Here is a 27,256-nt window from a genome sequence, read left to right on the forward strand (position 1 = left end):
TACATTGCTTATGAAAACGGTCCTTTCCTTTTCTCTCCAGAACTGGAAGCCAGAAGCAACTTGTTCTCACAGGAAAGGGCAAGGGGGCTCCTCCTTTGGTGCTGAAGGGATTCCCCTAAAATAAGAGTATCATTTTTACTGGTTAGACTGACTTAGCAAATCCTTTGCTGCACCCCAGCAGTAATGGCATTATCCTGTTTCAGTCCTAGCTGCCATAACCCAGCCGGGCAGGACAGCATGCCTGGGGTCCTGTGAATGGCAGGGAGGGATGTCTCCCTTCCCTCCTTCCAGCCCAAAGTTATCTGCAGGGTTTATCAACAGTACGTGACTGCTGTTACAGCTGCAGTTCTTCTCGTGAAGGCGCATTTTGTGCCTTCTGTTTAAGCTCTACAATTTGTCTGGAGAAAGGATCTTATCTAGTCATGTGCTAAAAACTGCTTTCATTTTCACTAGTTCCCTGCAGATTCTCAGATTCTTCTGAGATGTTTTCACTCTTCTTGGTATCTTTTATTATTATTATTATTATTATTATTATTATTATTATTATTATTATTATTATTATCCTTATTGCTCAAAGCTTCTCTGCAGCTAATCTTTCCATCCTCAAGCCTCCATCATGGTTTTAATTCTTGGCCTCTGGCTTTGGTTTGCATTGTCATCGCCTAGAGCTTTAAAATGAAAAGAAAACTCTGGGCAAATTCCAATTTCATGTAAATGTATGCACTTATAAATCATTGACTTTGGGGATTTAATGGGACTATGCTAGGTCCCAGTGTTATTTTCTCCCTTTTTGCTTGAAATATGGGAGCAATCTCTTACGAATAATTTAACTATTAGCAAGGAATCACACAAAGAAAATAGCTAGTTTTGATCCTGCTGCAACAATATATTTTTGCATACAGTTGAAGTCTTCAATAACATTAGTCCTCAAAAGCTTTTATATATGTATATTAATATATGTATATATATATACATATATATATGCTTAGATTCTTCCTGGTTAGTTACATGGCTGTAAAATAAAGCTGATGTCAGGATCACGTTAGCAATAGCAAGCCTTTACAGTCAATCATATCCAATATTTGACCATAGAAAGACTGATCTGAGCTCATTATCACTCTAAGAGCATTTGAGGTCTTGAATTCTCAGCCATTAGAGAGAGCTGTTGAGCTGTGTCAGTTGAGAGAACACTTCACATGTTAACCTGGCAATCCGTGTGCTGTCTTGTGTGTTTGTAGAGGCACGTAGAGGACCACGGGTAAGCTTTAGACATGGCTGTAAATGTTTTTATTTGTATCAGAATATATAAACTAAACAAAGCAACAGCTTACTAAGAAACCTAGATAGTTTTTCACTGTTTTGTCGTCTTGGGTTTCCTTAAGCAATCTGAGCTGGTAATCACAGTTACTCTGATGCGCTCTGGGTGTAGGGACTCTTCCTGGTGATATTCTGGTGTATTGTCTTGCTTAGCAGTTGAAGTGCTTGCTCTTATCAGCTTCTTTCCATATCTGTTCCCAGTGCATGTCGTGAAAGGAGATACTTGTTTCTGAGAAGGGAAGCAGTAACTTATTCTATTACGGGGGTGTTCTGTCCTTCTGTGTAGGAGGAAGAGGAGGGCTCTGAGGAGGACAGCAATGTGAAGCCAGATTTCACAATTACTATGAAAACCGACTTCAACGTGCGTAGCTTCTTGGATCAACTAGAAGATGATGCTGATGGCTTTGTTTCCCCAGTGGATGATAAGATGCCATCAAGGAGCAACCAGGATATGGGGCTTTCAAATCTCCATGAAGCATCCATGTACGTTGAATTTGCAGACAACTTCAAAATGTTACTTCTTGATAAGATGGCATTTTATTTGTAAGAAAAGTGTATAGATTTTGTTTTGGTTTGTTTTTCATTTATGTTCTGATTCAGAATCTTTTGCAGTTCAGCCCTAAATGCAATAGACCCTTTTTTGAGGGTCTATTTTTTTTCCAAAATTCCCAAGAGTTTGGAAGAAAACTACCCTGTCCTGATACTGATATTTGACTTACATATCTTTGGATTCTTGGACTAAATGGTAGCTTCACTTCACCTATGGCGAGCCTTTATTGTGAAAACAATCCTGCACTCTACAAGATTTTTCAGTTTTTGGAGACATCAAGTTGAGCTAGTCCCGTTAGTGTTAAGCACTGAGGTCCACTGTGCCCACACATATGTGGTAGCTTTAATTCATGTCCATTGAATCATGATCCTATAAAATTCACTAAAACCATATCCATCTTCAGCAAGTAAGTTTCATAGAAATTAGTGATGAATTGTGTGATGCACACTTGACCTTCTTTGAGGTTTCAGCCTAATTAAATAATCATTTTGCTGAAATAAATTCAGAGAGCTTTGTATTGCAATTAACATCAGGTTGCCAGGGCTGCTTTCAGGAGCAGCTCTCTCACTTGGCATCTATACAACCATGCATTTGTATATTTACTCTATGTTTTCAGTTATAGTTGTGTACATAAGTATAATCATGTTTATGTTTAAACCCAACAGCCCTGAACTATTAGAGCAGCTGCAAGAAGTCAGAGAGGAGAAAAAGCGAATCAGAAAAAAATTAAGAGACTTTGAAGATAATTTTTTCCGACAAAATGGAAGGTAATTTCTCAGCTATCCCTCTGTCCTTCAGTTATTCTTAAGTTCAGTTTGGCGTTTACAAAGGCCTCCAACTGTGGAAAGTTATGTGAATTCACTATTACGTATTGCATTGTCATTATTGCTTTACCCACATTCATTTCTGTTGCCCATTAAAATTAATGACTTTTTTTCAAAGAACTTTAAGGACCACAGCCTCTTAGACAACGTTTTCTTAGGAAAAGCAGTGGGAAGTACAAGTATAAATACTGAAAATCCAACTGCCTCTAGCACAATTAATAAGAATAATGAAACGGTTCCTCAGTGATAAAATAATTTGCTTTCTTATTAATTATATAGAATGTTTAGATCTCTGTCCTATTCTTGCTTGTCTATGAGGTATTCATACACTAGTTTAACAAGTATTTCTGCTTCAATATAGCTAAATGTGTTCCTCAGAAAAAGCTCCTTGTAAATGAGCTGGTAAAATGCTTTAATATATTTATACTCCTGAAATTATTATGCTGGAGGGAAGGGATGTCATCCAGAGGGACCTGAACAGGCTTGAGAGGTGGGCCTGGGCAAACCTCATGAAGTTCAGCAAGGCCAAGTGCAAGGTCCTGCACCTGGGCCAGGGAAATCCCAAGTATGAATACAGGCTGAGCAGTGAGCGGATTGAGAGCAGCCCTGAGGAGAAGGACCTGGGGGTGTTGGTTGATGAGAAGCTCAACATGATCTGGCAGTGAACACTTGCAGCCCAGAAAGCCAACCGTTTTCTGGGCTGCACCAAAAGCAGCAAGGCCAGCAGGGCAAAGAGGGGATTCTGCCCTCATGAGACCCCATCTGGAGTATTGCATTCAGCCCTTTGGCCCCCAGCACAAGAAGGGCATGGACCAATTAGAATGAGTCCAGAGTATAAGGGCTGTGAGGATGAACAGAGGGCTGGAGCACCTCTACTATGAAGAAAGGCTGAGGGAGTTGGATTTTTTCAGCCTGGAAAAGAGAAGGCCCCTGGGTGACCATATAGCAGCCTGCCAGTACCTGTAGGGGCTCTACAGGAAAGCTGGGGAGGGACTCTTTGTCAGGGAGTGCGGTGATAGGACAAGGAGTAATGGTTTTAAATTAAAAAGGGTAGATTTAGATTAGTTATAAGGAATAAATTCTTTACTCAGAGGGTGGTGAGGCACTGGAACAAGTTGTCCAAAGGAGTTGCGGATGCCCCATCCCTGGACGTGTTAAAGGCCATGCTGGATGAGGCTTTGTGAAACCTGGTTTAGCAGCAGGTGTCTCTGCCCGTGTCAGGGGGTTGGAATTAGGTGATCTTTGAGGTCCTATCCAACCCAAAACATTCTGTGATTCTTGCCACTACCCACCACCCTGAGAGATTCTTGTATAATCATTGAATCTTGAGTTTCACTTAAGCTTAGAGAAATCTGAATAAATATTTTCTTCCTGTGGTTCCAAGCCAAGAAAAGCTGTATTTTATTTTGGCATCTAGCAGGCTGACATTCAGATGGCTCCTGAAAAGGAAAGGGTTCATCTATTTGTATTATTTTGTTTTGTTTTGACCAACTGTTGTGTAGAAGCTGACAATTCTAGTGAAGTAGGACATGCTTCAAGTAAGATTTTGCATTTAGAACCATGGGATTCTGTTCAGCCTCAACATGCAAGCTTCCCCCACTTTGCTGGGACATTTGCCTTGCCCCTGCCGTCTTCTCTCAAAGAATAAAAATTACTTTGCTTTTATTCCCTGATGGGTAGTGGAGGAGGTGAGCTGTCTTGTAGGTCTTACTCCTGATATTGTCGAGGGGTGGAGGGAGGCTGCTGAGGGAAGATGTCCTGGCACAGAAATCCTCATGACCTCTTTTTACTCCCCCTAGGAACGTGCAGAAAGAAGACCGCACTCCTATGTCTGAAGAATACAATGAATACAAGCAGATTAAGGCCAAGCTGAGGCTGCTGGAGGTCCTGATCAGTAAAAGAGATATTAGCTCAAAGATCATGTAAAGGAGGAGATTGGTTTCGCCAGTAAACGTAGAAGAGAGAGCACCAAGTGGACAACTGCATGAAGTGGATGCACCAGGAGCCTGGCTGGGGAGGGCTGAGGAGCCCCCTGGGAACTGAAGGGCCAATCCCAGAGGCAGGAGGGGGAGGAAGGGTGGCTTGCCATCACTCTCTACATTTGCTGTTGTCCACTCTTTCTCCAGGCCTGATGCCCAAATGGAGTTTGCCAGCGTAGGAGACATGATGCTGTCCTCAGTGACTGCACAGAAGGGATTCTTGTGTTTTGATTTGCTTACAGATCCTGTAATATTTAGAATATCAAAGCCAACCATGCTCTTATTTTTTTTTCTCCTTTCCAGGGTATCATAGCAAGAGACAAAGTAGCATGAATAGTGATTAAATCATCAACTAGCTTTCACTTCAGTTTACCAGACATGTGCCCTAACTTGATCTCACGTAAAGGCACAGGTCAGATAGCACCAAGATTGTTCTCTTGTAGCTACAGTAAAGATTTGCTCAGACTTTTGACCAGACTGTTTGGAATCCAGCATCTTCTGTTGCTCTTTCTGAATGCTGGAAGGTTATCCTGGTTATAGCCCCAGACTAGTTTGAGTTACATGGGTGACCAGGGCCCAGGGTTGAGTTGTTTGTTTTTTTCCCAACCTATATTTTTTTTTTTGACTGCCAATTCAATTAACTAGGAGAAAGTATCTACAGATGTTTGGGATGGCAAAGAAAACGCAGCAGGGTTCTTGCCTGCTTGTTCCGCTTGGCAGGAGGTACTGTAAGGTTATGACCATGTGTGGGCAACTGGGAAGAAAAGAGGTTTTATCAGCTACAAGTCAGAACCTCTTGGGATTTCGGTAGCTGCTCAGTTAAATACCTGGTGTCAGGTATCAAGACGACCCGCCTCGTGTGCTTCATTATCTGTTAATGAATACAAGAGCCTAAGGTGAATGGTCAGCGTTGATGTCATATGGACTTGCTAGCCTACATTTTGTTCTTTGTTGTAGACCATCAGGCAGTGTGGGCCGGAGCAAGGACGCTGTGATTGTGGCAACAGCAGACTGTGTTTTCTTCCCAGTGGCTTTGTTGTGCACAGGTAGTGCTGCGGCACAGAATCCTGCAGGGAACTGAAAGCCCCAAGCCACACGTTGCCCATGGAGAGGGCTTGTGTCTCAGGGGCAGGACTGGACAACTCGACATTTCCACCTGTATGACTTGCAGAAAAGAAGGCCCTGGGACAGCAGATTCCACTTCTCTTGTCAGACAATTGCTGCCTGAAGGAGCGAAAGGCCGTGAGGCCAGGAACAAAGCCAGTAGCTGAGGGCCAATAACTCTGCAGTGTAACATCAGCCACCTGGGCTTGCTCTGGCGCTCCAGGAGCTCGTGTGCACAGGCTGATACTGCCCAGCAACGCTTCCTGCTGGAACCGGGACGCAGCTTTTGGGAATAGGTCTCAACCCCAAAGCCACGGAGTAATGCTGCCCTGTACGTCTGGGCCCTGGAAACGAGCAGGAGCCAAGCAGCCGAGGCCAAGCGCAGCGCTGGGCCTCACGCAAGTCGCAGGGGAGCAGGCAAGCAGTGGAGTCCCAGAACCATTTCTCCCTTTCTTTTTTTCTGTGGGTTTTTGGGTTGTGCTACTCAGACTAACCCCTCCTCAACTTGCAGTGTGTGCTGTGTTAATTCCTGCCAAAACCGGTGTTGAGGCGGGTCGCTTCGGGATCCCACAAACGCTTCAGAAGGCAGCCTTCCTCACTGGGGTCTGCCCGTGCCCATTAGTACTCCGCCTGGGTAAGACAGTGATGAAGTTAATAATTAATGAAAGCACTTAGGAGGGGGACTGATTTTACTGATTGCAGAAATTGCACCCTTCTAATTAAATCGCTGGAGACTGAATTTCTTATTTCCAAAGAGTCTGGAGGACTTGGGTGCTGACCTGGGGCTTGTTTTTTTGGAGATGTTGGGTTTCCATAGGTGGGAGAGGTGGGGCTGTGCCTCTGCACATCAGTCTGATCTTCTGAGTGTGTTAAATGGGCTCAGAAACTGCTTTTGAAGATGTTGGAGTGCGAGGGAAGCAAATGCCTGTCTGGAGACAGGGCAGCCCAAGGAATCAGAGCTGTGCCTTTGGCCTTCTGCCTTGGCTTAGGGACGTGTCAGCCTGCGGCCAGCTCTCCCTGGTTGTGTTAGGTACAGCTGCTGAGCCACCATCACGTGCCACTACGCCACTAGTAGAAGCGTGCGATGAGCGGTGGGGCTCCAAAAAGTTGGTGGTGCAGACTGTTGGTGGTGTTCAGGCCCGGTTCCTCAAAGTGCTTCAAAGCATATATGGTGACAGCGTGCAGCAAGCTGATCTGCATTTGGGATTCTGCTAAATTACAGCGGGCTAAAGCTGGCGCACTTTGGTGAACCTGGCCTAGACACCTTCATAGGGTCACGAGAAACAGTTTCTGCCCCTTTCTTCCTAGTCATACATTTTTCACTGGGCCAAGGCTTTCCCGGAGTATGTTTTCTCTGCTTGTTTTTAAAAGCCTGTTTGCACTGTGTACTGATAAATTATCTGTTTTGCTGGGTTTTGCCCCTGACGAATCTTGATAAATGATATGTAGGGAACAGTCCATTTTATTTTTAAACTGAGGAGATTGTAGCATTTTCTGATGCTTAGTTACCGCTGTTTACATGGCATATTGCTAGAATTTCAGATAGTTTGTATGAAATGTAAGTACAATTATGCACTTTAGAGAGTTTCTATTTTTGAACTTTGAAAGCTAAAAGTAACACAACCTGTTAACTGAAATTGTACATTAAAAGAAGAGAATATATATGCGTAGCCATCTCTCTTTTTAAACTGTTCTTTTCCCACTGGCAAAAATAAAATCAAATCAAATCGTAATCTGCCTGATTGTGAAGGAAACTGCTCAGAAAGACCCGCCCAAGTGGATTTTAAAATTCCAGTCTTGCAAAGACTCACACAAATGGTCAGCTTTCTGTCCTGGGTTTCCAGATGCTCTTGCTCCCATCTTCCAGGCCTGCAGAGGATGAGGGCTCCGAGACCTGAGCACTAAGATCTCTTTGTATCTTCCACAGCTGATTTGACTTCCCCCTAACCACAACAGGCACCCAGGTTCTTTGCCTCACTGCACTCTAAACGAATCCAAGCAGCAGCTGTATGCTCTGTTTTACGGTTTGTATATGCCACCATCATTGTCTCTTGCCTGAAGAACATTAAATACAAGACTGTTTTTAAAAGACGTGGCGTACTGTGCACAAATCTACTTTATGGGATATGAGTGAGCTGTTAGTGTACAACAGCCCTTTCCCTGTCATTACAGCTGCTGTAGGAGGGCACTATGGGCCCATGAACCTGGGCCATTTCAGACACACACATCTGTGAATTATTTAAATGACAATTATCTGGTTGTGGGCAAAATAAGAGTGCAAGAGTTAAAGATGGATGAGAAACTTGTCATTCTTACAGGTTTCATTTGCTTTTGGTTTGTTTACTCCAGAGTAAACAGTCAAATAATTGATATTTAGTAAAGGCAGTAAAGCTAAAGGATATTATCTTCTAATCATGCTGCTAAGACATCAGTTGTTCTTACTGATATGTGCAAGTTTTAGACAGTAAGCGCCAGACCAACCTGAGGTGTTTCCCTGTTCCTCTGTGGAATAGATGTTTGCAAAGCAGTCACTCACTGGCACTTGAACAGCCGAGGGAAGAGTTAGTCCCTGTGCCTGTACCCACAATGGTGCCTGCAAGGTGCATGGGAAGGAGGCAAAAAACAGAATGAAGGCATGGAGACAGATGGATTTCAGGTGAGCCAGGAGGGGCAGGTGAAAAACTCCCTGATTTGTAATTGGAGATGGCAGGGCAGCATTTGATGGGGATGGAATGCTCACCGGCAGCAGGGTTAACGTAGAGCTAGGCAGAGTCCTTCTTCCAGGTGCTCAGAGATGAAGCTGTGAGACAGTGGAGATCCCAGGGAGAGGCAGAGTCTGTGCCTGGAGCTGCTCAGAGCAGCTCCTCCTTCGCTTCCCAACATAAAGGCAGCCAGTGAGTCAGAATTAAACATCAAATTTATTGCATAATACTGACCTATGTACACACACATCGAAAATAAACATTTGATATAATTGTATATGTCTTCTATTCGTTGCATTAGAAAGAGGCTGAAGGGCTCTCAGTGTAGCCAACAGCTTGTCTTAAAAAAAAAAAGAGCCTAAGAGGTGCAAAGTTCAATACTATATATTGAACGTGGTGCATAAATACTATGTCCTAATAACAAGTCAATTTGAAAACCACCCTAGGCTTAAAATGAGATTTACACCAAGACCTGAAGAAATGAGGAAATCAGTTGCATGTCATTTAATGGGTGGTGGGACTGGGAGAAAGAGAATCATAAAGGCTCTCCAATCGTACAGGACAAATTCAGTTAATGCTTTTGCTTACTCAACTCCTAACGTACCTGACCAACCTAATTCATGAAGGTAGTCCTCTAGGGGTCCCAGCACTTACTGGGCAAAACAGATGACAAGGGCTCCTCCCACACCACGCAGTAAAATAATCCTACCAGCAGAAAAAAAAAACAGCCTCCAAGGAGAGGGTTACCACACAAATGTGGATTTCATGCTTCTTTCTTTTCCTCTGACCTCATGAGGCTGGAGAGCGTGTAAACGCCGCTTACACTCACACACTCCCTCACTCTCTGGCGTGACTCCTCTGAGAAAGGCGGGAATGGTAAAAGCAGCCACCTCACCTTGCGTTGGAACAACATTTCTGTTTGAATGAAAAACGAGGCCTCAGCTAAGCCTACCTGCCTAACCTGTAGGCTTACCAGCAGAAAACCAACACAAGAGAGAGGTAGTTTGAGAAGCCCATTATTACAGGTATGGTTTGACCTTCCCCAAGCCTTTACTCAGAGGAGTCTGAAGCTTCTTTATAAAGACGCTGCTTAGAAACAAAATTTAAGACAAAATAAAAACATGCCAAACCCCAAACCACGATACTCTCTGTGAGATAGACTGGTGCAAAGAGACAGAGCATGTACCGCAACTAATACACTGTCCTGGGGGTCACAGCTGGCGCCCCAGCCCAGTACCGTCTGCCAAGGACCAGAGGGCAGAGGGGATATGTCCATTCAAAGCAAGCAAGAACCAGCTTGCATTTAAAAAGGGAAGAAGGAAAAAAAAAAAAAAAAAAAAGGATGGGGGAAATCACAGCTTTTCAAAAAGATCACTATTTCATCCTGAATTTCCACCGTAGCCTAAATGCAATGAACACCAAAGGTTTAAACTGAACGAAAAGGAAAGGTGGGGGGCAGGAAAGGGAAGGGGGACAATAAAAACAAACTACAAAGTAGTGCTGTGAAGTTGGAGGGGAAACTAGAAAAAAGCCCACCAAACTCATTTTGTTCAGTAGATCAGAAAACTCAAAGCTAAAGTCTCTCCCTGCTAAGCCCCACAAAATACCGGCAGCATCAGGCTGAGACTGCATCAGCTGCATCTATGATTATTACTATTATTTTTTCCCCCAAAATGTCCCGATCCCTTCCTTTATAAAAATAAAGCCAAGCCCGTCGCTTTCTTCCTCTGTACCCAAGTGCCTGTGCCTCTCCCACACACGTCAAGCCAAGCTGAAGCCCTCATAGTGATCGATGGCTTGCACCAGCCGGGCGCTGAGGATCTCCTTGCTGCTGTACTTGGGCAAGTCCAGGAGATTGTAGCAGGTGTGCGCCACGGGCAGGTACTGCTCCCCGCTGGCTGTGGACTGGATGACGATGCGAAGGCTTGACATGCCGTAGATGGGAATGCGGTCACTGCCCGTCAGGAACACTAGGAGAAACAGAGAGAAGGCAGGACGGTTAGGACGGGCACCCTCACGCTTGTACGGCTCTGAGAAGATGCCCCTTGAGCTGTCTCATCTCCGTGCTGAACACTTGTAGCTCTCTCAGCCTTTTTTTTTTTTCCAAAGCTTTTTCCTGGAAGCATGTGCCAATACGTAAGAAAGCTGCAGTCAGTGGAGCTGCAGCAGCAGAGAATTGGGCTGCATGTTGCTGAGTTCGCTGGGAGCAATGCTCTAGAGAAAGACAGCAACTGCTTCAGGTCTGGCCAAGTAAGGGGACGGTGACTGCCAGCTCAGCAAAACTGCCACACAGAGATTCAACACTTCTTGGAGCTAGATTCTTTTAGGACACTTAAACCACTTTTAAGACACTTAAATCTGAATAAAATAATTCATAAACTTGAATAAATCTTCAATAAAACAGCGCTTTCCTCAGCATGCCTCCATCTCTGTGCTTGACACCAAGCGTATCCAAACAGATCCACATTAGTGGGTACAAGATCAGGAAACAAAACCAGTCCGAAAATAAAAAGTGGCTCCTTTCAGTGCTCTCCCAGGTTGCCCTTGGGACACGATATTCCCTCAACATGATGCCCCAAGGGAGCAACAGTTGCCAGCTGTAGCAACAAACTCAGAGCCTCCTGCCCTTAAAACCATGTATTTCTCCTCCTCTCCCCTTTTACTGCCAAATAAAGTGACATCTCCCCCCCAGTGACATTGATACATCAATATCAGCTAACAGCCTGCACCACTGCACAATACTTACAGAGAAATTTCTTCTTCTTTTCCAAGGGAAATGCATGAAACGTTTCCCAAAACATCCTCACGGTTGGGTGTGTCGCAGTGTAGTCTCCCTTGTAGACAGCACTCTATTAGAAAAACAAAAAGTCACAATTTCATCTAGCACTAAAAAGCAAGGACTAAGTAGAAACACGACCTGATCTCTGCTAGTGTCTCAGACTGATGTCTGACAGCTAAGAAATGGAGTGTGGGATTTGCCATAGGCAACAGCATGGCTCAAAGACACGGGAAAGTGTTCGTGCTGCAGGTACAAGGCCAGTATTTAGGCCTCCAGGTATGCAGCTAATTAGAGGTGTAATGAGGAACCCTGGTGTACCTGATCAAGGGCTGGACTCGTGGACAGGATCACATGTTCTGCACTGTGAGGCCCTTTCTACTGCTAAGGCTGAGACAAAACAAGTATTTGCTGATCTGCACATGTTGCGAGAGGACACAGCTCTTGCATTCTGTCCAGACTTCCCTTTGAACATCTGGCTGTGTACTTTTTGTTAGTTTTACTGTAAATGAAGATCCTGATTTTGTCTCTTTCTTTCAATCTTAGGCTTCATCCCTATGAAAAAAAGACAGAAGTCCTCCTCGACTCTTCTTTTTCATCCCCAATTTCCTCCACAAGCTTTATCAGTAGCAGGATAGTGACGTAAGAGAGTTAACTTTTCATGTGAATGATTGCAAGATATACAAGAAACATATAAAAACTTCCGTAGCTTACTACACCTCTTGACCCAAGCTAGTGCCCACCTCATGCAGCTGCCCAATCCTAGGACTTGTAAAACAGAAGAAAAACATGACAAGAGGGAAGCTTTACCTCCTCCAGTTCCTCCCAGTTGTAGTTACTGTTCCCGACTATCATGGCCCTGAGCTCTGTGGGCTGGAAGAGTTCCAGGACCTTCCCACCACATACTTTCAGGAAGCCAGTGGAAAAAGCTGTGTACCACTCATGGATGGAGAGGTTGAAGATGTAATTTACATAGGCTTCAACAAATTCTTCCCTAGGGCATTGAGAGAGAGCAGGTAAAGAAAAGCACTTTTATTCACAGAATCACAGAATTTCTAGGTTGGAAGAGACCTCAAGGTCATCGAGTCCAACCTCCAACCTAACGCTAACAGCCCTCCACTAAACCATATCCCTAAGCTCTACATCTAAACGTCTTTTGAAGACTTCCAGGGATGGTGACTCCACCACTTCCCTGGGCAGCCTGTTCCAGTGCCTCACAACCCTTTCAGTGAAGAAGTTCTTCCTAACATCTAACCTAAAACTCCCCTGGCTCAACTTAAGCCCATTCCCCCTCGTCCTGTCACCAGGCACATGGGAGAACAGGCCAACCCCCACCTCGCTACAGCCTCCCTTGAGGTACCTAAAAAGAGCGATAAGGTCACCCCTGAGCCTCCTCTTCTCCAGGCTGAACAAGCCCAGCTCCCTCAGCCGCTCCTCGTAGGACTTGTTCTCCAGGCCCCTCACCAGCTTCGTCGCCCTTCTCTGCACCCGCTCAAGCACCTCGATGTCCTTCTTGTAGCGAGGGGCCCAAAACTGAACACAGTACTCGAGGTGCGGCCTATTCATACGCCCGAGCGGCAGCACTGCCAGTTTTGCTGTTTCTGCCTGCAATATTTATTGTAAATATGAGTCTTCCACGGGTTCACCCCACTGCCCACCTCCCACCAAGATGACTCACTGCAACAGGGACAAAGTCACCAGGGGACACATATGGCTGCGTGTGTGCTCAACCAGTGCAGCAGTGGCAGTGCTGGAGGTCCCCAGCAGCCCAGGCTCTTCTGTACTACGGTAAAGCCACCCAGAAGCCCTGCATCCAGTTGGCCGTAGAGCCAGGAGGGAGCCAGGGTGACAGGATTCACCAGGAAGGTGTAAGGAAGAGTCCTCTTCCCTGGGGAACCTGCTGCTCTGCTGAGGTTGGGTTACACCAGTAGCAGGATTCGGTTACCAGAGAGCCACACCTGACCCAGCAATTGCAGCCTTGTGTTTAGGATGTCCAGGGAATTACCTACAGCTCTTCTCAGTCTGTACACGTACAGTGTTACTTAGCACGGGGCACTGCAAGGAGCCCTGATAACCAAGCAGAGAGCAAGCACCTAGCTGTGGAGTGAGAACCAAACCACACAGCAGGTGATCAGAAACCCATCACTTCCAGAACAGAGAGCCTCCCAGAGCCCTAGCTAGGCACACTGTGTTGGTTTTTTTTTTTGAACGCCTGACCATAACGCACCAAACAATGTGGCAAACTGGGACATGAAACCAGTCTCTGGGTGGAGCAGTTGTTTTTTTGCCTCTGACCTTTACGAGGTGCTCACACCTGAACTCAGAAGCTAGGCAGACCAGGGAAGCAACAGAATCCAATACCTCAATCACTAGCAGAGGGCACCAAAATTGAAAAAAGCATTATGACCTTTTGGCAGAGAAATTCTCAGTGCATATGCTACATAAAAGCAGCAAAGGCTAGGTGAGAAATTAAAAAACAAAAATAAGGCAGCAGACTGACAAATATGAAAACCTAGAATAAGAAATTATACAGCACAGGGGCATTTTCCAGTGCGCTTTTTTTATGGTCATTCTGCTGATAAATCACGTGAGCATTACAGAAATCCAAGCTGATTAAGCACTTAACTGTTGCTTAATACCTCCTTGGCTGTTACGGTCACGAACTCTTTACCAAAACTCCAAAGGAGAAAGGGAAAACGCAAGCATTTCCTACTTGGTATTTTTCAGTCAAAGCAATCCTGTGAATTTCTTCAGTTAACAGTGAACCTTCCCTCGAGTAGGAAGGGCGATGCCCAAAGACATGCACACAGCACACTCCTGAGGCCAGCAGGGCAGCAATTTGGTCCCTGACCTCTAAACACAGCAGTGGAGGAAGTCATTAAGCACTGTAAGGTGGATGAATTGACAGCCACGTCTAGACTTGGATTTAGAGGTTAGCTTGAGTTCAAAACTCTGGTCAAGACAAAGCCATTGCATTCTAGAATGTGTTAAGCTGGCACAGCCGGATTTGCTTCTCTTGCCTTTCCTGACTTAGTATTGAAGGAGCTAACCAGGATGCTCTTCCCAAACTTTTGCTCTAGCCAAAACCTTTGATCCTCCCACTAGGCCAATATGGCACACCGTGTAAGAAGAGACCTTTTTCTCGTGAATGTGCATGCCTAGCCAAAAATTAAAAAAAAAAAGACTATCACTGGCATTTACATCTTTACTTCACTCTCTCAAAGTCTCCTGTATTGCCCATCTCTTCTTGGGTTTGCACGGAGGTAGCTATCTAGCTGTAAAGCTGCACCTTTTGCAGCAGCAGTGAAGTAACTGAGAGGGTAATACAGACAAAGCTTTTGTTACAGCAATGGCTGTAGACACAATCAGAACCATTTTAAATAATCTGATTAATGGGAAATTACTTCATCTCCAGACTTGCCAGCAAGGTCTTCAAACAACCTTAGCACAAGCCCCTAACCATGCTGCTGACTAATCACTGGATCACACTGTTTTGCCAGCAGAGAAAGAATGTGAATGCTGTTTCAAGTAATAAAGGCATCTGAAGAAATCCAATTATAGGATTATAAGAAGAAAACAGTTTAGCAGATGGAAGAAAAAAAAGGGGGAGGAAAATGGTAACTGTACTACCTGCAGCTAGCTAGGCAGAAGCAGTTTACATACACTTGTGCCTTGCAGCTCCACTAAGGGATGAGGGTCCTCTATCAGATAAGTAAGAGGGAATTATTTCCTGCTCTAGAATTAAAGAAAGAGCATGAACAAGTCTGCCAGTCTCGGTTTTGCTTTTTGGTCACAGGACAGGAATTGTAATTCCTATTCACACCATCAGGGGGATTAATCTCCAAGGGCCAAAATCACATTGCAATCTCTATTGACCACAAGAAAGCTGTGCCGGGGGTCTCTATGAAGATCTTTTATAGGGAAGATGTCCATCCAAAAAGTTGTGGGACATTTTTCAAGTACTGGTGAAAAGATAATGAAAACCTGATTTCTTAAGTGTGACTAGCATCCAGTAACTTTTGAACAACCGGTCTAAGAATTTGTTCAGTGACTTCTAATCCTCTCCCACATTTCACCTCAGATAAAGTTTCTGTAGCAATGCATTTGACTTCATCGCAAGTGAGTCCATCCCCCCATATTACCCCTCTCACCTATTGTCCTTCTGCACCAGAATATTGTCTCCATCTTCAATCAGGTTCTTCTGCTCTGTCACACCATAGCTCTCCCTGCAGATCTACACAAAACAAGAAAATTTTACCAGAAGTACTTCTCAGGTCATACGCCTGCAGAAAGATAAAGGGTAAATGCAGAACACTTTTTGCCTGCTGTAAATGTTCTTCCTGTTTCAGTACTTCACATCATTTACATTTGCTGTAGCACTGCTATCAAGCCTAAAAGCAAAGTCAGAAGAGAAAAAGCTATCCTTTTAGGTCAACTTCCTGTAAAAAAAAAAAAAAAAAAAAAAGTGATAACTAATAAAACCTATATTAACTAAGCCCATATGCTCTATTAATAAAAAGTATTCCTTTTTTTGTTTGTTTGTTTGTTTGTTTGTTTTTTGTTTTTTTTTGTTTTTTTTTTTTTTAATTTAATGGAAGGTCAGTAGGTTACTTCATCTGCTTTCACTGTAAGACAGCATGACCAAAAATTCTTGCTTTTGCCAGGCCTACAATGGTACCAATACAAACATACTCAGCACATACAGAATTGGTCATGCAAACAAAATGCAGGAGGGTCAATTGTCAAGTTGCCATACGTGAAAGGGCCTCATATTTTCACAGAAGCACAGAATGGCTGATGTTCGAAGGGACCTTTGAAGATCATCTAGTCCTACCCCCTCACCAAGCTGGATCACCTAGAGCACATTGCACAGGATGGCATCCAGGTGGGTTTTAGACTTCTACAGTGAAGGAGAATCCACAACCTCTCTGGGCAACCTGTCCCAGTACCCTCTCATATTCAGACAGACCTTGATTTTGACAGCCAAGATCAGTTATTTATTCTTTTCAAGGTGTATTGCTTTTACATGGCAAGGTTTTGGTAGCAGGGGGCTGCAGGGGTGGCCTCTGTGAGAAGAGTCCAGCAGCTGCTCCATGTTAGATAACGGCCAGTTTCAGCTGGCTCCAAAGGGACCTGTCACTGCCCAGAGCCAAGCCCATAAGTAATGTTATGCTCTCACAGAGGTGCAATCTAAGAAAGGGGAAAAAAAATGTGGCACAACAGCAGCTGGGAGAGTGAGGAGTGAGCAGCAGCCCTGCAGCGCCCAGGTGAGTGCAGCAGGAGGGCAGGAGGTGCTGCAGGCAGGCAGCAGCAGTTCCCCTGCGGGCTGTGCAGGGAGAGGCCCCTGGTGGAGCAGGCTGTCCCCCTGCAGCCCATGGGTCCCACATGGAGCAGATCTCCACGCTGCAGCCCCCCCATGGGTGGAGGAGCCCCCGGTGGAGCAGGTGGATGTGGCCTGGAGGAGGCTGCGGCCCATGGAGAGCCCCCGCAGGAGCAGGCCCCGGGCCGGAGCTGCAGCCCATGGAGAGGAGCCCACACAGGAGCAGGGGGTCTGGGGGGAGCTGCCGCCCACCCGTGGGGGACCTGTGCTGGAGCAGTTTGCTCCTGGGGGATGGACCCCATGGTACAGAGCCGTGTGGGAGCAGTGCTTGAAGAGCTGCTGTCTGTGGGCAGTCCCCACAGGCTCAGTTTGGGAAGGACGGCATCACCTGGGAGGGACCCCATGTGGAGCAGGGGCAGAGAGGGACCCTGAGGGAGCAGTGGAGACGAAGCATCAGGGACTGACCACGGCCCCAGTTCCCCATTCCCCTGTGACCCTCGGGGGGAGAAGGTAGAAGAGGGCAGATGGGAGGAAGGTGTTTTTAGTTTTTCTTTCTTTCATTCTCACTTCTCTAGCTTTTTGGTAATAGGCAATAAATTTCTCTAATCTCGCTATGCTGAGTCTGTAAAAGACAATTTGGTGAAAAATTTCTTGGGTGTCTTTAAAAGTATCTTTTTTGTTTTGTTTTAAACAGAGTTTATGATATCATCATTATGGCTTCATCCTGAATTGCAGCTCTGACCTGTGTGAGACACAGTCAGACCTGGATAAGTCTGATTTAGTAGACTTTATGCGCACTCATTTATGAAAAAAGAAATGGCACTCTCCAAGCTCAGCATGAATTTTCTTGACAATATGTGGCAGAGCTTCCTGATAATACCCTGTTATTACCCTTGGCTGGCCCTGGACAGACAGACAAGAATCCAGATCTACTCACAGTCTGCTACAGCATCAGGACTTACAAGCAAAGACACTGAAACATGGAAGCCCTTACCCTGCTCAAGTTAACAGAGGAAAACACAGCTGGAGAACAATGATGCTGAATTTCTTCATGAGTGTATGTTTGCACATGAGGAAGGACCTGATATCTTAACACACATCAAGATTTAACTCTTAATTCTATAGAACCTGTCCACTGTGTAATAAAAACTATTGTCTCTGGGTTACTACCAAATATATATATATATATATATATATACACACATATATATATACACACATATATATATATCCTAGAAGCAGAGGGAAACTAACTGCATTAGTACATCTCCTAGAAAAACGTGGTTTCTGAGAAGTCTGACCATATACACTCACTATGAATTTTGAAGTTTAAAACTATTAGTATTATGACAGCAAGGAAAATTCTAAATTGCATTAGCATTTCAACAATTGACCCGGTGATGTCAAAGCCTAACTTACAGTTTCAAGAAGGATTCAGGAATCTAGTTCTCATTGTCTCATGTGAGATCTGGGACACTGTCATTTAAGTCACATGCTGCACTGACAATAAAGATATTCTGAAAATCACTCTACTTAATCTACTTACTAGCTTAGTTTTCATCATCATATATAAAAGAACAAGTGAGTTTTAATATTTTAACGTTAAATATGTGAGTATATGCTACAGGCATATTTTTGAATAAACTATGATAGACATGAATAGGCTTTAACTGTACTACGACTATCACAAAACTTATATGTTAAATGTATCTTACTGTAAAATTCAAGCAGAATGTCTCTTCTATATCTTCCCCAGGGTAATCTAAAAGTTGCTGAAGACTCCTACATGAGAGTCAGGGAAAGAAATGAGAAAAAAAAAAGATTCAAAAAAGTCAAACATTTAAAAGAGAAAAGAAAATCAGCAAAAGTAAACCGCATCACACATCTGGTTAATAGGATTACAAGAGAGAGCACCTCTGATTCACTTGAAGAAGTAAAAAAGAAATATGCCTCAAATGAAGAGATGCTTTGTTAGAAGCAGGATACATGCCAGTCCACACAAGTTATCAGCGTAGTCCATGCCTACATGTATCCCCTTTAATGATCCCGGCCTCAAAACAGTTACATTTCTAGTTCTCAAGGACTGCTAGATATTTATGCTATCTAGCACATATGTTATCTAGACACAAAGGCCTGAAGCAACAAAGAGGGTGGTGAGAAGCTATAACTTTATCCCCATTACGTAGAAGATATTCTTCTACTATCCCTCAAAATCCTGCTGCTGTCTTCCTAGCACTTTATGTCGTTACTATTAGACCTGCAGCTTTTTGCTGGTAAATCAGACAGCAACTCAAAAGAAACATGAAGACAGCAGTCATACAGTGGGATTTTAACCCCTCAGTATCAAAGTAAACCAATATGCCCATGCGATTACATAGAAGAGATTCAACATGTCTTTTAGAAAAAGTCATTCCTTCACCCCATTCAACTCCCTATCTTCTGGCATGGGAACAGGTCAGAGTTGCACTGATTCAAGGATGCAGTAAGTTCACATCCAATATACACATCCCACCCTGGGCTATGCCAAGAGATATACAGTGGATCTATTTGCTAACCCAAGCCTGGCTTGGGGAAAAGGCTGAGGCTAGGATCTGGGATCAGGCATGAAATCCCACAACTGGGTGGCAGGTCCCCGGTCATTTCCAAAGGTACATGGTAGGTATATTTTGATTGTGTTGATATCAAGCTTTTTGGGGTCAGTAAGGTGGGTACAGAGGTTACAGCCCTAGCAGACAGATCTGATAGCCTGTCCACAGAAGAGGAGAAGGCTTATGTGAAATTCACCACAGTCTTATGTATTTTGCTAGGCTCACAGGCCCCCAAATTAATCAGTCACTCAGAAGGACCAGGTGGTTTGTTGAACAGTTTTACCCCACCTGGCATTTCTTGCTCTCTGATGGATGGTTTCCCATCCCAGACAGGATGCAAATCTTGTTTTTCATACCTTCCTTCCGTAGGGGACAGCTCCTTCAAATCCTCTAGGCAGGGCTTCACATTCAAGAGTTTTTTGTACAGAGCCAAAGGGAAGTGAAGGTCTACCACTGTGAAGTTGTAGATTGCAAGACCGCAGATGATGCCGATCAAGTGAAACCAGTTGTGTTCTACAAAACACTTCAAAACCACAGAGAGAAACCCTGATGAGACGCACTGTTTCTGCTGCAATGCACGGCACTCTTACCCCATGCACGAAGAAGCCAGCCCCCGCTTTCCCAACTGGGACAGTATCAGAGTGCATCAGGTCCCAGTCTTGTTGTAAATTCCTTGTCCCTAGCCTTGCTGGAGTGTGGCACAGAAATGAAGCTTCAGAACCAAGTCCTATTACTTCTGCAAGCTGTGATTAGCTGTGGAAACAGCAACACTTAGTTTCCACCTTATCTGCCTTTTATTTCCTTTTTAAATACTTCTGCATTTAGACATTAACAAAGCGTCAACGCTTGCCAGCTATGAACTGCAAGAAACTGGTCTAACACTTCTCTCCCTACCACCCATCTTATCCTCTATTAAAAGTTTATGCGTAACCACAGTGCCACCCAGGCAAACAGGGGTAGGTGTTGGTATAGAGGCCCTCATTCCTTCACATATTTACTGTCACGTTGGTATGTCAGTCACAGTCTCATTGCCTGTATTTGCTAAATGTTGTAAATATACAACTTAGATAGTTTCAGTGATTGTCATTACTTCAGTGTCAAAAGATTCATTATTTTACATGCATTAACATGAAGAATAATTGCTCTGCAATACTGTTTACAAGTTGCAGAAGATGCTGTGTCATTTCCTTCCTTATAGAATAATTAATAAATTAAAAGAACCCCCACCAGGACAGATGCACCCAAAGGTAACAATGACATCGTCATTTTCCTCCTTACTAACTAGGAAGGTGAGGAAAAAAGGAGATGAACCATCACCTCCAGCTATCTGACAGGTAGAGGGAACTTCCACTCCCCACATTTCCAAAACCAGCCAATATTCACTACAATGTTCTTGCCATTCAAGAGCTTCCTCACATAAAGCATTAACGAGTTTAGGCCCTGAAGGTGACTGTGTTGCATGAACAAGTGGATTTATTGCAAATAAGCGAATGGCAAGGCAAGCACTAAATTTTAATGCCAGTATAACCTGAACCTGGGGTTCTGTAGAATAGCACAATTATTCATATAAATAGCATGAAAAGCACGTTCATGCTATCTGAGAGTTCTTTGAACTGTCATGTGATACTTGATATATTAAGTCCTGTTATGGGATAAGAATAAAGAGAAAGAGTCAATTCCTTAACAGGCAACAGTATCATGGTTCTGATAAAGTTAATGAACCTATACTAATTTGCACTGACCATAAATAAAGCTGACGTTGTATTGTGGGAGGAAAATTGGAGGAAGATCATTTCTTTTCCATAGTTTGCTACTAAATTAATTACATCTAAAGCAGCACATCATTTCAGCCTGTGTGTAGAGAGGGCAATGGCTCACCGTGTCTGAAAACCACAGCAGGTTTGACTCTGGGTAGTAAGTGAACATGCCATAGATGGGGTTGAGGAGTTCTTTTAGCAAGAGGAGGAAGAATTCCTTTGTCACTCCTCCAGCATCAACAGCTTCCTCACCATCAAAGATGACCTGCAGAAAAAGCAGGTCAGTAACAATTATGCAGAGCTGAGACAGAGTGAATCAGACAAGTTTCCATCTGGAAGCCACACAAAGCAATTTGTCTGACATGTCCAAATCCACCAAAATCTTCAGCCAGTTCAAGTGCTCTGCTTGCAGGTAAGGACAGGGAACACGGAGTGGCAAATCTGATACTCTGAAAATTTAACTCCTTATGTTGTTCCTGTTAGATAGCAGCCAAGACATAAATAACCACCTGTCTTCCCAGCAACAGGCAGCAGCTGCTGAACTTCATAGCAACCTCTCAGATATTAAAAACACATCCTACTGTAGGTGGCCCATTCCAGCAGCATGGTGAAACAGACACTGTGTAATATCATAGACATTACTTCTCCTCTGTCCCCTATATAGGAGAGACACCAGAAAAAAAGTAAGCCTTCTAATTGGCTTCACGTAAACTGACTACTGCCAAAACAGTCCAGGAGTCAGACAGGAGAAAGATTCAGCTCCCCCACTGATTAGATGTGCCCTTGTCTGCTACACCTATGGCAGTACACTGGCAAAATGGTAATGTGAAGGGAGGAAAGGCTTCAGAAGTGCCAGCTGCATGAGAGGGTTTGAGGAAAACTTACCTTAAGAGGCTTTTTCAAATCAATATCTGAATGGATGCTCAACTCCCTTAAAGCATCACCAACTAAATTACTCCTGCGGACATGAAGTACCAGGAAAGGGCTTCTGGCCAGCAGAGGCTCCAGGGTGAGAAGCATGAAAACATTCTGCAAATTTGCACCGTTTATTGCCACCTGTAGATAACAGAGGCATGAAAATCAGCTGCTGTTCAGCTCCTTTCTTCTTCTAGAAGGGAAAACAGTTATGTGCCTGATGTTCCTTTCTTCCTTACTCTTTCAGTTTGGCTTCCTCAAGGTATGAGGACTGCGTGCCCACTCTGTACAAGTGTGTGCGTGTGTTCCCATTTGCCCCCCTATTTCCCACATCCATACGTTTGAGTCCACTGAGCAATTCTAAAATTTGAGCAACAGAGATATTAAACTCCTGAACACTTTTTGACATTAGGTGGCTGGAAGAAAAAGGCTTTATTTATACTTCTATTGAGTCAAAAGACTCAGTGTGAGCACAACCCTGATAAAATCAGAGTCTACAAGGGAAAACAGTGTTACTAAAACACCATGTGAGAAGATGTGCGCCTTGTGAGGAACCCACTGCATACAATTCAAAGCCCTCATCTACAGTGATTTTCTGGTGCCAGGAAAGATGCAAAGTCTGGTCAAAGCTTTGACCACCAGATTTGAACCCTTAGTCCTGACAACCACTCCTGTGCTGCACACAAACTTCAAAAAGGTGCTCACTCACCCAAAAGCCTTACAGCTCCTCTAATAGAGACCTCACCTTACTTCTTCTCATCCTTCTCATAAATACACGAGTGCTCCTTCCATAGGTACAGTTTACATTTCCCTGACATGCACATCTGACAATTCTGATGTTACCAAACCTCTTGAAGTAAAAGAAACTCAATACTGTGTGTGCCCTGGATAGGGCTAAGAGCTTTTCCAGCTATTCTGCTCTCTCGTATCATAGAAACAATAAAATGAGGCACAAAGTAACCCCCAGTGAACTCCCTTCCATTCAGGCACCAATGTAAAAGGCAGGTCAAAAAGAAATGAGGCAGGAAAACTGGAAGAGAGAATGATTACCTGCATCTGTAGTTCTGCATCTGTCTGTAACATCTTGGTCTTAGCCTGAGCGTCAAAGATGAAGGGATAAGAACAGAGCGTCACGGCATCCTGCAAGACACACAGACAGACTGGTGCCCACGTACAGCTTCTAGAAGCATTGCTTCAAATAAGAGTCATGAAACACAATTTCCTTACCTGCATGATGGATGGTCTAACTTTCTGCGAAGGCAAAAAAAAAAAAAAAAAAAGAAAACTTTTACTCTCTTGATTGTGTCAGATATTTTTTTAGGACAGACTAGTTCAAAGGTGACCCACAAAATTTTTCTCCTCTGGGACCAACAAGCCACTTTTTTCTTCTTAAAAAAAAAAAAGCATGGGAACTTCCTTCCCAAGACAATGCACAAGCCTAATCCAAAACTTGCACATCAAACATTACTAAGAGGACTAACTGGCACAGAAGCCTGTTAGCTTGCCAGAGGTGAAACTTATTTTTATGAAGAACAACCAGAAAATTATCCCCAAGGCAGAGACCACATGAAACAACAGGAAAGCACATAAGGCCACAACACAACAATACAAGGCCACCCCTGCAACACAAATTACTCTTCTTGCTAGCTCTATCAATACAATTTTAACTATTACTGTTGTATCCAACTGAGTCATTATTTTATTGCTCTGCTCACTAAAAGCAAGCACAGAGCAGCACTATTTATATGACGGAAGATGGGAGAGGGGACACAGCACACACAACATTTAGAAAGTGCATACAGACACATACAGAAATTCTTGCTACAGTCTGATTTTACTCTTGCAGCATCCCTTGATGGATGTCTTTTTGTTTTCTCATATCTGGGATTTCTTTCCTTGCATTATTTAAATAATCTCACTGGGTTCCCATACAGCATTGTCCAGCCCTCAGTTCAGTTATCTCTTTTCTTAAAGATGGGAAAGTGAGGCATAAAAGAGGTGAAGGGTCTTACCCAAGATCACCCAGCAGGTTACTGGAAGAGCCAGGAATAGAACCCACATCTCTTGAGTCTTGGTTCAGTCCCCTAGCCAGAACGTCACACTGCCTCCTCTTACAGAGCAACATTTTAAGACCACTGGCTATATTATTCACAATACCTGCCTAAACAGCAGAAGTAAAGGGTAAAAATTATAATTTTAGAATACAGGACTTGGCTCCTGAGGTCTTGATTACATTAAAAGGATCCAGTGACTGAATTAATCCCTTTGTGCAGGGACTGAATGGGATTCACATGAATAATCACAGAGGTTGTTGCAAACATTAGTTAAATATCGTTAACTCTAGCTCTTCTGGTTTTATTTTAAGTCAACTTCAAGGCACCAACTATCCAAATCTGAGAGATTTAACATATAGATGCTCCTATACTGATTACATTACACTCTCAAAAAGGATATTAAAAATGCAGATCTCTAATGACTGGAGAGACAAAAGTGGCTCTTACCATTCCAGCCTGATGTAGGAACCACATGAGATAATCCTCCTGAATGTCCACCAAGCTGGAAATCTCAGGGATATAAAACTTATCATATTCTACATGTTTAACCTTCTGATTTACCTAGGGAAGAAAACAGATGGCTTTTAAAATATGGATGTATCCAGCATTTTTTTAGAACAGGCTTTCATAAAATCAAATATATCAGCTTGCAACAATAGGCCCCAGAAAGTCTTGCAAAAAGCCATCATCCCTTTTATTTTAGTATGAGTATTTGAGACAGGACTAAGCAATCTTCAAGTACACTGAATTCAGGAAAACCATTGACATCTTCACTCTTGTGGTGTCTCAGTGACACAAGACGGCTCACAAGCCAGGGCTGTCACCAATTCGCCCCGTCAATTGGCAAAGGGCAGACAAGACCGAGTGAGTATCTGCATGTTGGCATCTTGAGCCAACGTACACCCAAGGCTTACCTTGTGGAGTTTCTCCAGAAGTCTGAGAGCAGCTGTAATGTAGCTACTGAACAAGACCGGGATCAACAATGTCTTTCTTCCACTGAGGAGGTAAACTACTGCACCTTTATAGAGATCCACTAGCCTAAGGAAATATCGTGGGCACACTTGAGACCACCAGTTATCTGGAAAGAAAAGGAACATAAAAATACATCTTGAATTGAACGCCACAGAATATTCCCCTACATAAAGATGAAAGTAGGGGAACACCCCTAAAAACAGTTTAAAAAACTTCCCTACTTCTCTCCTAATTGTTGCAATAGGAAAGCAAGCAAAGTAAGCTGCAGATATCAGAACTTGAGAAACTTTCCACTCACAAACAACCATGTCACTCACCACCCAGTCCCAACCCCTGATCAATACAAGAGCCTGAAATCAAGGTTTTTCAACCGTCTCAAGAAGCTCGTATTCAAGATACTGTGACCTTGCAGACAAAACATTGTCTCTCTGTAGTGATAAGAAAGTAGTTCTCTGGTCAGTTCTCCATCTGTACCACATCCTTCTCTAGCAGATGTCAGAAGGTGTCTCCTAACACATGTGCACTAAAGCTCCCTCTTTTTTAAAAAGCTGATTTCCTTCTTGCCACAGGCATTACCCCTTACCTCTCCTCTGAAGGGACCCTGCCTATGTGCGTCTTTGCTAGAACCAATCCACCTGCAAAGTAGAAGATGCAGCTTGGGAAAACATCACATCAACTGCTAGAAACAAACACCAACTTAGCCTCCCAAGTGTCAGCAAAACAACATATTCTTGCAGACAGAAGTACAAAAATCCTTTATATTTCTTTATTCTAACAGTCACAATGGACTAGGAACTCTGTGCATAGGAGAAAATCTGGTTACAAAACCTCCTTGAATAGAATAATAAATAAATCACTAAAGTTCAAAACAGTTTTCACTGGAGCAATGCTTCTGGACATCTGAATCTATTATACAGCATTTTACACAATACTGTGCAAATTAGTATAAGATCACATTAAGAAACGGAAGAAAATAACAAAAAAGTAATATCCTAGCAAACACAAGTAACACTTTTGAGTAGCTTATCTCCTACTTAGCTTATATTGAGCTAATAGGAAATAAAGCTAGTAGAAATAAGATTCTGAAACAGGAGATGAACTGTTTATACATATAGCTTAGACATGACCAACCAATAGGTTTTTCTGCCCTTTATACTGATCAGGTTAACTTTATATTAGCAGTATATTCATTTATTTACCTTACACAGAAAAGAAATTTCAATGTGGACAATGTCTGATTAAATTAACAGAGTAAGATCACTTAAGCTTCATGATACACAAAATCTATGTTCACATAGAGGCATTAAAATTTTCTGGAATTGAGTCTCTGAATGTAAGTAAATTAGACAAGGTAAATTAGTTTAACTTCCCCAGTACATGTTCTTAGAAAGTTCAGGTTGAGTTGTTTTAATTTAGAAGCAGAATATTTCATTCTCATTTATTATTCACACCACCATAAATTTTATAGGTTTTATATAACAATAACTCACTAACTCCCTCTATCTTACCTATATGGCACAGTCTTCATTCCCACATATTTCATATTTAAAATTCAAATTTTGTGTTTAAAATTCTTTTACATAGGAATATAGGTTTTGGGAGAACATTCCTTGAATGCTTTTGGTCTGCAGGCGCTTTTTAGAGGCAACTGCTTCATAGCAACACCGTATCACAAAGAATATTCAATTATCATAGAAGTCAGAGTTAACACAACACCAAAATTAAACCAAAACTTTGTGTTCTCCCTGGATCGTGAGAGCAACATGCATCTTAAATGACAGCCTCTTACCAAGAACTTTGCTGGGGTTGGTGTCTAAGCGCAGAATAGCCATTGCCAGAGGAAGCGTTAACGTGATATAATACTTTGAATCTTGGAAGGGGGGGAATTCAGGGAGAATCAGATAGATCCTCATTGCCTCAACGTCTGGTGGTGAGCTGGACAACTGAGGAATCAAGAAACTTTCAAAGCTCTTCAGTATCTACAGGGGAAAAAAGACAAAAGGAGGCAACTTATCCCGGATGATAGATCACCTACAAAATAGATGAGTAAATAATAATGAAACACAGCACATGTAGCACAGGTAGGCTTAACAGCTTTTGTTACTGATCCCTTAAAGCATTCCACAGGACAGGACTAAATTCATGTTTTCCCAAAAAGACATAAATGTTTGGGCAGTTTTTTTCAGGGATATCTATGTTAGTAAACCCTTCCTGTTGAAGGCCACATCCCTGCTTTAGAAGTAGAGTGAATTGAATTTCTCAGACTAGAAACATTGCTGAACTAGTTTTTTGTGTGCATTAAAGCATGGCAAAAAAAAAAAAAAAAAAAAAAAAAAAAGACATAGAATTGTATAGCTAAAATTCTCCAGAAATAATTGTGTCTGAAGCAGGCAGATAA

At 43.2% G+C, this 27,256-nt stretch overlaps 2 protein-coding genes across 5 annotated transcripts in view; one reads left to right on the forward strand and one right to left on the reverse strand.

Moving 5' to 3' along the window:
- FAM13A (family with sequence similarity 13 member A) overlaps positions 1 to 7,507 on the forward strand; it is a 127,685-nt gene extending 120,178 nt beyond the window's left edge. For all 4 annotated transcript variants that reach the window (XM_084286695.1, XM_084286696.1, XM_084286697.1 and 1 more), the window contains 3 exons: positions 1,604 to 1,800; positions 2,533 to 2,634; positions 4,491 to 7,507. In XM_084286695.1, coding sequence (XP_084142821.1) covers positions 1,604 to 1,800; positions 2,533 to 2,634; positions 4,491 to 4,617 — 426 coding nt within the window. In that variant the 3' untranslated portion in view covers positions 4,618 to 7,507. The remainder of the gene's footprint in view (positions 1 to 1,603; positions 1,801 to 2,532; positions 2,635 to 4,490) is intronic.
- A 152-nt stretch (positions 7,508 to 7,659) lies between these two features.
- Positions 7,660 to 27,256, reverse strand: part of LOC311209386 (putative E3 ubiquitin-protein ligase HERC3) — a 40,990-nt gene continuing 21,393 nt past the window's right edge. The window contains exons 13-25 of the mRNA XM_084286694.1: positions 26,648 to 26,837; positions 24,801 to 24,964; positions 24,334 to 24,447; positions 23,060 to 23,083; positions 22,883 to 22,972; positions 21,803 to 21,973; positions 21,039 to 21,182; positions 19,517 to 19,683; positions 18,288 to 18,354; positions 15,404 to 15,486; positions 12,063 to 12,246; positions 11,223 to 11,325; positions 7,660 to 10,446 (exon numbers count right to left, since the gene is read on the reverse strand). Of these exons, the coding sequence (XP_084142820.1) occupies positions 10,238 to 10,446; positions 11,223 to 11,325; positions 12,063 to 12,246; positions 15,404 to 15,486; positions 18,288 to 18,354; positions 19,517 to 19,683; positions 21,039 to 21,182; positions 21,803 to 21,973; positions 22,883 to 22,972; positions 23,060 to 23,083; positions 24,334 to 24,447; positions 24,801 to 24,964; positions 26,648 to 26,837 (1,710 nt within the window). The 3' untranslated portion in view covers positions 7,660 to 10,237. The remainder of the gene's footprint in view (positions 10,447 to 11,222; positions 11,326 to 12,062; positions 12,247 to 15,403; positions 15,487 to 18,287; positions 18,355 to 19,516; positions 19,684 to 21,038; positions 21,183 to 21,802; positions 21,974 to 22,882; positions 22,973 to 23,059; positions 23,084 to 24,333; positions 24,448 to 24,800; positions 24,965 to 26,647; positions 26,838 to 27,256) is intronic.

The sequence above is a fragment of the Netta rufina genome, assembly GCF_964035555.1.
Source record: "Netta rufina genome assembly, chromosome: 4".
In the NCBI taxonomy this organism is placed as follows: domain Eukaryota; kingdom Metazoa; phylum Chordata; class Aves; order Anseriformes; family Anatidae; genus Netta; species Netta rufina.